Source organism: Emys orbicularis, chromosome 7 (genome assembly GCF_028017835.1).
Source record: "Emys orbicularis isolate rEmyOrb1 chromosome 7, rEmyOrb1.hap1, whole genome shotgun sequence".
Taxonomy (NCBI): Eukaryota; Metazoa; Chordata; order Testudines; family Emydidae; genus Emys; species Emys orbicularis.
This window is the reverse complement of record NC_088689.1, coordinates 31515072-31529427: the sequence shown is the minus strand read 5'-3', so window position 1 is coordinate 31529427 and position 14356 is coordinate 31515072. Positions and strand designations below refer to the sequence as shown.

General features: G+C 44.4%; 1 protein-coding gene across 1 annotated transcript in view; it reads left to right on the top strand.

Moving 5' to 3' along the window:
• Positions 1-14356, top strand: part of CC2D2B (coiled-coil and C2 domain containing 2B) — a 96824-nt gene that overhangs the window by 52884 nt on the left and 29584 nt on the right. The window contains exons 23-24 of the mRNA XM_065407632.1: positions 6551-6653; positions 11899-12008. Coding sequence (XP_065263704.1) covers positions 6551-6653; positions 11899-12008 — 213 coding nt within the window. The remainder of the gene's footprint in view (positions 1-6550; positions 6654-11898; positions 12009-14356) is intronic.

The window sequence follows — 14356 nt, the reverse complement described above, 5'->3', positions numbered from 1 at the left end:
GCAGCAGTCTGCAGGGGTTGACTGAAAGTTTTAATGGCCCTTGCCGCCCCTCCTTCTTTGGACTTTTGGTGAGGGGGGTGTGGGACTTGGTGGCGGGGGAGGGCGGTTAGAGATAGACTGCAGCGGGGCTCTGGCCTCCTGCCTCCTGTCTTGCAGAACATCCACTAGGCGCCAGAGCGTCTCCGTTTGCTCCCTCATTAGTCCAAGCAGGGTTTGAGTAGCCTGCTGGTCTTCCTGGCGCCACCTCTCCTCCCGTTCCATGACTGCTCGGTGCATTTGTGACAAGTTCTCCCTCCACTGTGTCGTCTGGGCTGCCTGCTCTCGTGAGCAGTCCATAAGTTCATAGAACATGTCCTCACGCATCTTCTTCTTCCTCCTCCTAATCTGCGCTAGCCTCTGGGAGTGTGATGCCAGGCTGGGTTGGGAGACAGTCGCAGATGTGTCTGTGGGAATGGGAAAAAGGGAGTGAATTCCTGAAACAGATAAATGAAGTTGCTAACAAAGAACATAGTCTTTCTCTGTGAACAACACCATGCACTGCACCTTTCACATGCGCACTCAGGACAAGGTCGAATTTTCGGCCCTCGCCTTCAGTGCCTGGGGTCTTGCAGTTGCGATCTGAGAAGCGTGGCAGGACACCTCTACTTTTGTTGTAGGAAAACATGGTAAGCCGTAGACTTGTGGCAGCTTAAAAGTTTAATAGTAGCACTGGGCTCCTTTCGCACTGAAAGCAATGCCACTCTCTGCTGGCAGCAATCAGGGAAGCATGAGCTCTGCCCCTGTCCCACCACCTCGCGGCTGTCCCAGGGAAAGATCCCTGTATGCTGCCCCTCTGCCGCCTCCACCGCGTGGCTGTAAAGCAGTCCCAATACTAACATTCCCCTCCCTAATTTAAAGCAGGGCGTCATGTGCGACATCACGCTAATGAGGATCTCGGAGAGCGACAGGGGACGGATGCTTCGGGAGAGCATGCAGAAGCCAGGGCCGTATGCCGCCATGCTCTGCCGTGCTATGATCCCGGACTACTTGATAGAGTCATGGCGTGGGAACGTGTCTTACCACGGTGGACCTAACAAGATCGCCCTGCCACGGAACCTGATGCGCAGGCTTGAGCAGTACCTCCAGGAGAGCTATGCTGACCTCTCCCAGGAGGACTCTCTGTCAATTCCCGGACATATTGACCGTCTTTTCGTGTAACTGTACTGGAAGGGACTACAGAGTGGAGCGTCCTGTGGTTGCCTAATCATGAAAATCCGGACATTATTTGATTTTTTATACATAGTTGGGACTAAATAGTTGCCTAAGGCAAAGAAATCATGAACACCCAATTGCTGATATAGTTAATATTCCTGTTGTGTTATAAATAAAAGTTTCTATGTTTAAATGAGTGAATGAAAACCCCATTGTTAACAATATAAATATTCCAGTTATGTTAAAAATAAATGTTTAGATGTTTAAAGCACTCACTGCTTGATCCTTCCCCTGATTCGGTGTCCGGGGTAACGGATGGGGACGGTTGGTAGGGGATCTCGGTAAGGGTGATGAAGAGCTCCTGGCTGTCGGGGAAATCAGCGGTGCAAGCGCTGTCGACTGCCTCGTCCTCCTTCCTCATCTTCCCCGTCCGCTAACATTTCCGACGAGGAACCGGCCGTGGACAATATCCCATCCTCAGAGTCCACGGTCAGTGGTGGGGTAGTGGTGGCGGCCGCACCTAGGATGGAATGCAGTGCCTCGTAGAAACGGGATGTGTGGGGCTGGGATCCGGAGCGTCCGTTTGCCTCTTTGGTTTTTTGGTAGCCTTGTCTCAGCTCCTTGATTTTCACGCGGCACTGCGTTGCATCCCGGCTGTATCCTCTCTCTGCCATGGCTTTAGAGATCTTCTCGTAGATCTTTGCATTCCTTCTTTTGGAGCGCAGCTCTGAAAGCACGGACTCATCGCCCCACACAGCGATGAGATCCAAGACTTCCCGATCAGTCCATGCTGGGGCCCTCTTTCTATTAGATTGCACGGCCATCTCTGCTGGAGAGCTCTGCATCGTTGCAAGTGCTGCTGAGCTCTCCACGCTGTCCAAACAGAAAATGAGATTCAAACTGCCCAGACAGGAAAAGGAATTCAAATTTTCCCGGGGCTTTTCCTGTGTGGCTGGTCAGAGCATCCGAGCTCGAACTGCTGTCCAGAGCGTCAACAGAGTGATGCACTGTGGGATAGCTCCCAGAGCTATTACCGTCGATTTCCATCCACACCTAGCCTAATTCGATATTGCCATTTCGAATTTAGCGCTACTCCTCTCGTTTTCGAGGAGTACAGAAGTCGAATTTAAGAGAGCTCTATGTCGAACTAAATAGCTTCGTGGTGTGGACGGGTGCAGGGTTAATTCGATGTAACGGCGCTAAATTTGACATAAACTCCTAGTGTAGACCAGGCCTAAGGCATAAAGAAAAGAAATTAGAAGGTGGATGGAATGTGGGGGACACAAAGCCCCGGGCCTGAGGGGGAAAATGGGGGACAATGGTATGGGGGCCATCGGAGCCACACAGGTTGCTGGCATGAGGTGGGGAAGAATGAGGGGGGACACAAAGCCCCTGCCATGATAAAGAAGGGGAAAATATGGGGAAGGAGAAATGAAGCAGTAGAGAGAAACCCTGGCATTTTGGAGATGGGGAGAATGGGGTCATACAGAACACCTGGCAGGGGGAAGAATGGGGACCCTGAAGGGGAGAATGGTGTGGAGAGGAGAGATGAGGGAGCACACAGACCCCCTGGCATAGGGAGAGAACAAGGGGCAAAGGTGGGAGGGGGGAGATGGGATGTTGGGGGCATACAGAGACCCTTGAATGTGGGGAAAATGGGGGCACACAGAATGTCGGGCAGGGGGAAGAATGGGGACCCTGATTTGGGGGGAAGGCAAGAATTGGGTGGAGAGGGGAAAATGAAGGGAGCACACAGCCCCTGGCATGGGGAGAGAATGAGGGACGATGGTTTAGGGCAAGGGGGACAGTGGGGCCACATACAGGCCCTAGAATGTGGCAGAGAGAGGAAGAGGAGGACACACTGAGCCCCTGGCAGAGAAGGAAGAACAGGGGACCCTTGTATGGGAACATGGGCACACTGAGCCGCTGGCATGTGGGGGAGGAGGGAATTGGGGGGCACAATGAGCCCCTAGCATGTAGCAGTGAGGGGACAAGTAGAGACTGGGGCATGAGGGAGGAGAGTGTTGGAGGCACGTTGCATGGAGTCCTTGAAATAGGGACGGGAAGGTGGCTCACAGGGAACTTGTTGGAGCTGTGGGGGAAATGGAGGAATGAAAGGAGGCCCTGGTGTGTGCAATGTGCTCGGCCTACAAAAGTAACAAAGTGTGCAATCCTTTCATTTATTTGGAGTTCAGCTGCATAATGAAAGACTAATTCAGTGTATAAACATGTAGGAACGGTTTGTGAGAGTACAGATGTCTAGCATAATGGTTGCCAAATCCAATCAAATTCTTGTGCAGTTCTGAGCTCTTGTTTATTTGAAACAAAGAAAAAGTAAATGCCTTGAGAGAGTATGCATCTAAGAATGTGTGCCTCATTCCAAACTTGCTATGCAAATAATTAGCATTACAAAACAACAGTCTATAACTTTCATGCAATTGGACATTGTTTGCAATAATGGATAGGCTGATTCCTTCACAGAATGCAAATCATATTTAGCAACAATAATTAACTTAGAGATGGTTTATTCATTATTTCATCCATGGTATATTACAATACCCCAAATGTAAAGAAAAAAATCACTGTGGTTCTGAGATTAGTGTGAAAATAAAACAAAACTACAACATGAAAGAGACTCAGCAATAGTTTAACGCGGCCAAAAATAATTTATGAAAATTTCAGTCAAAGAGAAGTGAGAGTCCATCTAGGAGCTAAAATGTGGAAATTGTGTCCCTGAGAGAGACAGCCTCACCAGCTGCTCATAAATGCAGAATCAAAAGCTGCCAAGTGTTGGGAGGGGACATTCAGATTGGGCCTTTGGGCTGAAGTTTATTTTGCCTAAAAACTGCATGAAGTTTAACATGTTATCAAAGGACTTTATATAGAAATGGAATATCATAGTCTTAGGGATAACTATGTTTCTGTAGAAGCTGAGCTGGCCTGAGAAGCAGACCAACAGGGGTGCCATTTAAGGAGGGTGGAGAGGCACTCTTCCCTCCCCCCGAGTTTCAAACCACATTATAATTTTACCAACAGGCATGGTGCTGGGGGTGCTTGTGGAAACTATAGCCACCCCAAAATTGCCTGTGCTCCCCTGTATCCACCCCTCCCAGAACTGGGTGCCCAGCCCACAGCAGCTGCTCTCTGGCTGCCCAGCTTCCACCACCCTTCCCACACTCCCCCAACAGACACTCTCCCTCTCTCTCACACTCACTCTCTCTCTCATACTTCCCAAAGAAGTCTCCCCTTCTTTGGGATGTTGATCCATGGTTGGTGCGGCATGGGGGGAGCTCACCTGATGCAAGAGATGGCTATGCCCTAGTGGGTCTCTGCTGGGGTTGGGGGACAGGTAGCCTGTCTATGCTGATGCCTCTGGCTCAGGAGGGGGAGCTGTGGCTGCTGCTGTACTGAACAAGCTCATCTTAGGCTAGGTCTACACTACAGCGGGGGGTCGACCTAAGATACGCAACTTCAGCTACATGAATAGCGTAGCTGAAGTGGCGTATTTTAGGTCGACTTACCTGGCTGTGAGGACGGCGGCAAGTCGACCGCTGCCGCGCCGCCATCGACTCCGCTACCGCCTCTTGCTGCGGTGGATTTCCGGAGTTGACGGTAGAGCCATCAGGGATCGATTTTATCGCGTCTTCACTAGACGCGGTAAGTCGATCCCCGATAGACCGATTGCTACCCGCCGGATCGGCGGGTAGTGAAGACGTGCCCTTAGAGACAGGCGCAGACATACTCAGGCACACACACAGTCTCTTTCTTTCTCTCACTCACACACATACACACACTCCCCCCAACACACACACATACACACACTCCCCCAAAACACACACACACACACACACACACACACATCTCTCTCTCTCTCTCTCTCTCACACACAGACACACACACACACACACACACACACACACACACACACACACACAGAGTCTCCCCCCTACACACACTCTCTCTAACACACAATATTATTATTCTTGTTGTTACTTCTTGCTACCTCCTGTCAAAATGTGCAGTGCACATAAATTCTCTGTAATTTTATTCTTTCAGAGTTTAAGGATTATAGTACTGTTATTTTAGTTTTTTTGTCTGGGGTCTGTGCATTTCATAATTTTATTTCTCTCTTATGCTTAAATTTAATTCTTTGAGTAGTGAGTTCTAAAATGCCTAATCTGTCCTGGCTGGAGTAATTATCATTATTACTTTTATTACCATATTGTGCTTTGTCAGTATTTATTTAAAGTGGTACAATCAAATAATAGTATCCTTCTAGAATGTAAATTTAGTTTGTACTCACCTTAGCAGTGCCCGTTTAAAATCAATTAGCTAAACACATAACTATAGACACCGTGCAGATGGTCACTTATTTTCAAATTGTATTTTTAATTATATCTGTACAATAACTTAAAATTTGTACAAAAACAAATGTGGTTCCAAGACTAATCCTCTAATAGTAATGATAGAGTCAGATGTTAGTGAGTCATGTCCACGATTGTGATTGGTAAACATAAATGCCAAAAGAATTAGAAAAATTAAATCCCGTTCTTAATAAAAGAGAAAAAAATTGCGTATGTTAAAATTAAGTAAATGTGGTTTTAGAATGAAAAACTATAGAATAAAATGGAATAGATAATGGCAGTAACAGAGTGTGTCTGTTAGAGAAAGTAAGCAGATTTTATTTATTTTTATTTATCTCTAAAGATAGTGTATCAAAGTATCAAACTTGTGTTTCTTGTATCTGTGTTAAGGCTCCAAAACTGATACCGCAAGGCTTGGGATTGTGAATATCTTGCTGTATTATCTCCTGATTGTCCTAAATTTACATATAAATGTAAAATATGGCTTTAATTGGTGGTGTATATATATTTTTCTTTTTTAAAATAGGAAGTAGATACAGTGCTCCTGTAAGCTAATTTCTAAGTTGTTATTTGCAAAAAAAACCGAAGAATTTTCAGGTGCCTAAGTCGCCCCTGGAATCATGGTTAAAGTTACCCCTCTGCCCCCAAAAGCTGAAATGGCATTCCTGCAGACCAGGCACACCAGTACCATGGCAGCGCCGGGAGGCATAATGTGTCCAAATTGAAATGACTTCAGTGAGATTTGGACTGGAACAATGGAGTGGCTGCATGATCAGGCCCATAAAGCTTTAGACATTTCTTCATTTTAGGGATTTATGTTTTGATTTGTATTACTGATTTTGTTAGATGTTCTTTATAAGTATGTATAGAATCTGTAAATAGTAACTAATTATCTGTAGCATCTGTAAATAATGAACTAATACAAACAATTGCCATGTAGATTAAAAAGAAAAGCTGGTTGAAATGTGTATGTCATTCATGTTTTATATCTAAAGACCAGCAGGTGTTCATTCGCCAGCATATGCAATTAATCAGCTGTCCCGGAGTAGACATCTATTATCAGGCAACTCATCATACACATCTGATCCTCTAAGTGAGGTAAATAACTTAAATTACTCAAACAACCAACCCTCCCCCCCCAAAAAAAGAGTGAATCATTTTGTATTGTTTAAAAGTAGGGCTGTCGATTAATCGCAGTTAACTCACGTGATTAACTCAAAAAATTAATTGCGATTAAAAAAATTAATCGCGATTAATCACACTGTTAAACAATAGAATATCAATTGAAATGTATTAAATATTTTGGATGTTTCTCTACTTTTTCAAATATATTAATTTCTATTGCTACACAGAATACTAACTGTACAGTGCTCCCTTTGTATTATTATTTTTGATTACAAATATTTGCACTGTAAAAATGATAAACAAAAGAAATTGTATTTTTCAATTAACCTCATACAAGTACTGTAGTGCAATCTCTTTATCATGAAAGTGTAACTAACAAATGTAGATTTTTTGTTACATAACTGCACTCAAAACCAAAACAATGTAAAACTTTAGAACCTACAAGTCCACTCAGTCCTACTTCTTGTTCAGCCAATCGCTAAGACAAACAAGTTTGTTTACATTTATGGGAGATACTGCTGCCTGCTTCTTATATACAATGTCACCTGAAAGTCAGAATAGGTGTTCGCATGGGACTTTTGTAGCTGGCATTGCAAGATATCTACATGCCAGATATGCTAAACATTCGTATGCCCCTTCATGCTTTGGCAACCATTCCAGACAATATGCTTCCATGCTGAAGATGCTCATTAAAAAATAATGCGTTAATTAAATTTGTGACTGAACTCCTTGGGGGAGAATTGTATATCTCCTGTCCTGTTTTACCCACATTCTGCCATATGTTTCATGTTATAGCAGTCTCAAATGATGACCCAGCACATGTTTGTTTTAAGAACACTTTCACAGCAGATTTGACAAAACGCAAAGAAGGTACCAATGTGAGATTTCTAAAGATAGCTACAGCACTCAACCCAAGGTTTAAGAATCTGAAGTGCCGTCCAAAATCTCAGAGGAACAAGGTGTAGAGCATGCTTTCAGAAGTTTTAAAAGAGCAACACTCAGATGTGGAAACTACAGAACACGAACCACCAAAAAAAGAAAATGAACCTTCTGCTGGTGGCATCTGACTCAGAGGATGAAAATGAACATGCGTCGGTCGGCTCTGCTTTGGATCGTTATCGAGCAGTTATCTTGCGCCGCCAGCTACAACAGTGCCATGCGAATGCCTGTTCTCACTTTCAGGTGACATTGTAAACAAGAACCAGACAGCATTATCTTCTGCAAATTGTAACCAAACTTGTTTGTCTGAGCAATTGGCTGAAGTAGGACTGAGTGGACTTGTAGGCTCTAAAGTTTTACATTATTTTATTTTTGAATGCAGTTATTTTTTTGTACATAATTCTAAATTTGTAAATTCAACTTTTACAACTTTGAAAGAGATTGAATTACAGTACTTGTATTAGGTGAACTGAAAAATACTATTTTTTGTTTTTTTACAGTGCAAATATTTGTAATCACAAATAAATATAAAGTGAGCACTGTACACTTTGTATTCTGTGTTGTAATTGAAATCAATATATTTGAAAATATAGAAAACATCCAAAAATATTTAAAGAAATGGTATTCTATTATTGTTTAACAGTGCTATTAATCTCAATTAATTTTTTTAATCATTTGACAGCCCTATTTAAAAGGAATGACAAAGGCTTCAAACAATATTTTGACAATGGATAAGAGGGCAAAGTTTTACTTTCTTTATTGTAACCGTATCTGCTGTGTCAATACTTATTTAAATGGTCCCTCACCAATATATTGATTTGGGACAAAATTCCCCCTGACATTTAAGAATTTGTTCTTATTCGTTAAAAAGATCTCCAATCCTTTGTTCTGTTACAGCCTGTTTTTGCTTCAGCACCTCTGGTATTTTGAGGGATTTCAGTTTCATTATCATAGTTAAATATGTATTTTTATGGTAACTTCTCAAAATGCGTATTTTCTGATTTTGGACAGCAGTGGTTTCCAACCTTTTCAGCCTGAGAACTGAATATTATTTCAAAAAGGTCAAGGGCCACAATCAACATTTTTGGGCTCTCTGTTCTGTTCCGCTTAGTCTAAAGGGAGCCAGAACCACCTGCAGGTCCCATGCTGGGGATTTCCCCAACATGGGGTTAGTCCAGGGATCGGCAACCCTCGGCCCATGCGGCTTCCCGCAACCCCTATTGGCCTGGAACAGCGAACCGCAGCCAGTGGGCACTGCGATCGGCCGAACCTGCAGATGCTGCAGGTAAACAAACCATCCCAGCCCACCAGTGGATTTCCCTGATGGGCCGTGAGCCAAAGGTTGCCGATCCCTGGGTTAGTCCCAGTGGGCATAGAGAAATCATAGATGGCTTCTGTGTCTCCTTTCCCACATCCCCTGTCACAGGAGCATTTCAAAGTTAGGAAGGGGTATGCTGGGGTTGGGAGGAAGAGTGATCAGAGTGCACTGTGGTCTGGTTATTGCTTGGGAGGGCCTGTGGGTACCATAATTACCTGACCTGCTCTAATCAATGCTGAGACAAAGCAAAGAATTAGAGTGTGATAACTGGTTGCTGGTTCTCAAATTCTCTTTCTTTCCTTTTTTTCTGGGCTGCCCTTGACGGCTGTGTATGGGAAAGAGAGCCATCCTTTACTAAGTGCTCCCCTAGTCTCAGGCAGTGCCAGTTGAATTCCTATCCTGTCCTCCGATAGTCCAGTAGGAAAGCAGGCAAATGGCATAGCCAGAATTACTCTCTTTCTTCCTCCTGTGATGCAGCAGGTGGCCACCAGGGGAACTGTTACGCAATTGCCCCAGGGAAGGGATAGCGCTCCAAGTGCCCCCTACTGTCTCCCTATTGTAATGGGGTCAATTCAAACACTGCAGTTTAAAAGTTTTAAGACACAGCTCAGAGAACACATTTCCTATTAAGAATGAAATACATATTTTCTTCTTAACACTCACCATTCAGGGCCACAGTCTAGAGCCTCCAGGGCCACAGGCTGGACTCCACTGATGTATAATGATGACTCTAAATTTAAATTGATATTAATAAAAAACTAATTTTCAGAAATCTTAGAAGACAATGAAAATTAAACTGTATTTGGGAGACTTTCAGTCTTGTAGAACCTAATAACCTGTAAGTGTTAATATATCATAAGAGTTGGAATCATATCTTAATATAAATTCTAGAGATAAGGATCATCTTTAATGAGGGTATCGTTATATGTACTGAGCAACTGTTATCTAAATATAAATAGCGCTTGACCGGATGTATCATTTATCAGTCACAAATGTACTGAGTAAATAAGCTGGTTAATTTCCATGTGTTATTCACCAGGGAGCTGGACTTTAATGAATAAAATTGTCTTAGTTGCTACTTGCTTGCAGGTAGGGCGGGGCGGGGAAACTTTTTGGCCGGAGGGCCGCATCGGGTTTCGGAAATGGTATGGCGGGCCGGTTAGGGGAGGCTGTGCCTACCCAAACAGCCAGGCGTGGCCCGGCCCCTGCCCCCTATTTCCCCCCCCCCGCTGGCCCCGCTCTGGGACTCCTGCCCCATCCACACACACCCCCCGCTCCCTGTCCCCTGACCGCCCCCGGAACCACCACCCCTGAATGCCCCCCGCCTCCCCATCCAATCCCCCCTCCTTCCCGACTGCCCCCGGGGCCCCTGCACCCATTCAACCCCCTGTTCCCTGCCCTCTAACCGCCCTGATCCCTATCCACACCCCCGACCCCTGACCACCATCCTGAACTCCCCTGCCCTCTATCCACCCCCCCTGCTCCCTGCCCCCTTACCGAGCTGCCTGGAGCACCGGTGGCTGATGGCGCTACAGCCGCGCCGTCCGGCTGGAGCCAGCCACTCCACAGCGCACAAATTGAATATGGGTCACAAATTGAATATGAGCCAACAATGTGATGGAATTGTGAAAAAGGCTAATATTGCTCTGGGCTGTCTTAACAGAAGCATTGTATGTAAGACACGGGAGGTAATTGTCTGTCTACTTGGCCCTGGTGAGCCCTCAACTGGAGTGCTGTGTCCAGTTCTGGGTGCCACACTTTATGAAAGATTGCATGAATTGGAGAGAGTCTAGAGAGCAACAAAAATGATCAAATTCTCCTGGGGGAATTCTGCATCAAAATATTAAAAATTCTACAAAATTCTGCACATTTTATTTATCAAAATAACACTATATAATCACACCAGTTTCAATTATTTTGGTAATTTATTTCAAAATACCTGTCAGCAAGTTTGTTTGTAACAATACAGACACACAACAAATTCCCCCAGGAGTAGAGAGTTAAAGAAATCCCTATGACAACCCAGTTCCTGCTTCTCTGTTGTCCCTCCCCCCCCCCCAAACCCAGCTATGCCCACCCCCTGCCCAGACACTCACTCCCCCCTCCCCTCCCCAAGCCCAGCTTCAGGACCCCCACCCCACCCCCCCCGGCCCAGACACTCTCAAACCCTACTCTCCTAGAGCCCAGGGATCCAGAGGGAGAAACAGCCTGATGCTGGGTCGTGGGCTTACCGGAGTTTCCTCCATGCCGCTGCCTCCTTCCTTCAGGGTGTGCAGGGAACTGCACCTTCTGGGAACCCTCCAGTTTGCTTCCCCTTCCCGCAGCCTTGTCTTCCATTTGTGAGCTGGGCTCTGCTGGGTCCAGCGGCCCCTAGTGGGAGCCAACATTTCTACAGCCCATTTATGTAGGGAAAAAAGGAAATTCTGTGTGCACAACATTAATTTCTGCAAAATTCTGAATTGCGCAGTGGCACAGAATTCCCCCAGGAGTATAAAAGGTGTAGAAAACCTGACCTTTAACAAAACTGGGCACGCTTAGTCTTGAGAAAAGAAAACTCAGGGGGGATCTGGTAACAGTCTGCAAATATGTTCAGAGCTGTTACAAAGAGGATGGTGATTAATTGTTCTTCATGTCCACTGAAGGTAGGACAAGAAGTAATCGTCTTAATCTGCAGCAAGGAGGATTTAGGTTAGATATTAGGGAAAACTTTATAAGGGTAGTTAAGTTCTAGAATAGGTTGCCAAGGGAGGTTGTGGAATCCCTGTCATTGGAGGTTTTTAAGAACAGGTTAGACAAACATCTGTCAGGGATAGTCTAGGGGTTTACTTGGTCCTGCCTCAGCACGGGGGGCTGGACTTGATGACCTCTTGAGGTCCCTACATTTTTATTATTCTATAAGATGATGTGGAAATAAAACAAAGCAGTACAAATCTAATAAAGTGTATGATTTTTGTGTTTTAGGTGACTGTGCATCCTTTTGTAGAAGTTTCTTTCCAGCACACAGTTTATCAAACTAGCACTGCAGATGGATCTCATCCATGCTGGAATGAAGAACTTCAAGTGGATTTTATGTAAGTTGGCCAAATACTTCTCCATGAAAAATGTACAAGAAAATAACAGTATTTGAATGCTCTAGTGAAGGAGTCAAAGTTTCCCATGGTTAGGTGGTTATATTTTGTTTCAAAAGTATTTTAAAGTTTTTCATTTAGCCTGCTGAACTCATCTGCCTTTCTGTATCTGTGTATAAGAGTTGGAGATGAAGTAGGAGGATTGAATGATTTAGGGCAATGGTTTTCAACCTTATTTCATTTGTGGCCCCTTAAAAAATGTAGAATGGAGGTGCAGACCCCTTTGGAAATCTTAGAAATAGTCTGCAGACCTCCAGGGGTACCCAGTCCACAGATTGAAAACTACTGGTTTAGGGTAATGGTTCTCAATCTTTTCCATACCATGACCCTGTATTTCAACAGAAAAAAGTTTCAGGACTTCCCTTCCATGTAGTCATAAAGAAAAGGAGGTTGGCTGCAACCCTCTTGCACATATTCATGACCCTGAGGCTAAGATCTGATGGTTTAAGACATTAGGAATGGGATACATTGTTTTTTTCATCTCTGGGCCATGTTTTTAAACCAGCCAAGTCAGTAGTGACTAAAAGTTATAACTATCCAGTGGCCACTTGTAGTCCGTTCGTTCATTGGCATCTTCACTGACTATAACGGACTACAAAAATGCACAAACCAAGTAAAAGAAGTAACGAAGACGATAGGTTTGAGATACAATGCAAAGAAATGTCAGGCTGGCGGGAGATTACTAGTGGAGTTCCTCAGGGATCGGTTTTGGGACCAATCTTATTTAAGCTTTTTATTACTGACCTTGGCACAAACAGTGGGAATGTGCTAATAAAGTTTGCGGATGACACAAAGCTGGAAGGTATTGCCAATACAGAGAAGGACCGGGATATCATACAGGAAGATCTGGATGACCTTGTAAACTGGAGTAATAGTAATAGGATGAAATTTAATAGTGAAAAGTGCAAGGTCATGCATTTAGGGATTAATAACAAGAATTTTTGTTATAAGCTGGGGACTCATCAGTTAGAAGTAACATAGGAGGAGAAGGACCTCGGAGTACTGGTTGATCACAGGATGACTATGAGCCACCGATGTGATATGGCCGTGAAAAAAGCGAATGCGGTCTTGGGATGCATTAGCAAGGTATTTCCAGTAGAGATAAGGAGGTGTTAGTACCGTTATACAAGGCACTGGTGAGACCTCATCTGGAATACTGTGTGCAGTTATGGTTTCCCATGTTTAAGAAGGATGAATTCAAACTGGAACAGGTACAGAGAAGGGCTACTAAGATGATTCGACAAATGGAAAACCTGTCTTATGAAAGGAGACTCAAAGAGCTCGGCTTGTTTAGCCTAACCAAAAGAAGGCTGAGGGGAGATATGATTGCTCTATATAAATATATCAGAGGGAGGGAGAGGAATGATTTGAGCTCAGTACCAGTGTGGACACAAGAACAAATGGATATAAACTGGCCATCAGGAAGTTTAAACTTGAAATTAGACGAAGGTTTCTAACCATCAGAGGAGTGAAGTTCTAGAACAGCCTTCCAAGGGGAGCAGTGGAGGCAAAAGACATATCTGGTTTCAAGACTAAGCTTGATAAGTTTATGGAAGGGATGGTATGATGGGATAGCCTAATTTTGGCAATTAATTGGTCTTTGACTATTAGTGGTAAATATGCCCAATGGCCTGTGATGGGAAGTTAGATGGGGTGGGATCTGAGTTACTACAGAGAATTCTTTCCTGGGTGTCTGGCTGGTGAGTCTTGCCCACATGCTCAGGGTTTAGCTGATTGCCATATTTGGGGCTGGGAAGGAATTTTCCTCCAGGGCAGATTGGCAGAGGCCCTGGGGGTTTTTCGCCTTCTTCTGCAGTGTGGGGCACGGGTCACTTGCTGGATGATTCTCTGCACCTTGAAGTCTTTAAACCATGATTTGAGGACTTCAATGGCTCAGACATAGGTTAGGGGTTTGTTGCGGGAGTGGGTGGGTGAGATTCTGTGGCCTGTGTTGTGCAGGAGGTCAGACTAGACGATCATAATGGTCCCTTCTGACCTTAAAGTCTATGACTGTATGACTCTATGGCTAAATGTAAAGTCATGTTAATGGGGACTATAGGGACAGAAATCAAAATTGAAGACGAAAAACTGGAGAAGGTGGACAATTTTAAGTATCTTGGAAGTACCACCAGCCAAGATGTTACTAGTTCCGAGGAAATAAGAAGAAGAATCGGTAAGGCAAATGCTGCATTTGGAAGACTCAAAAACATCTGGCAACTCAAAAACATCTCCCTCAAGACAAAACTGAATATGTAACAAGCAATTGTTATTGCTATCACAACATATAGCAG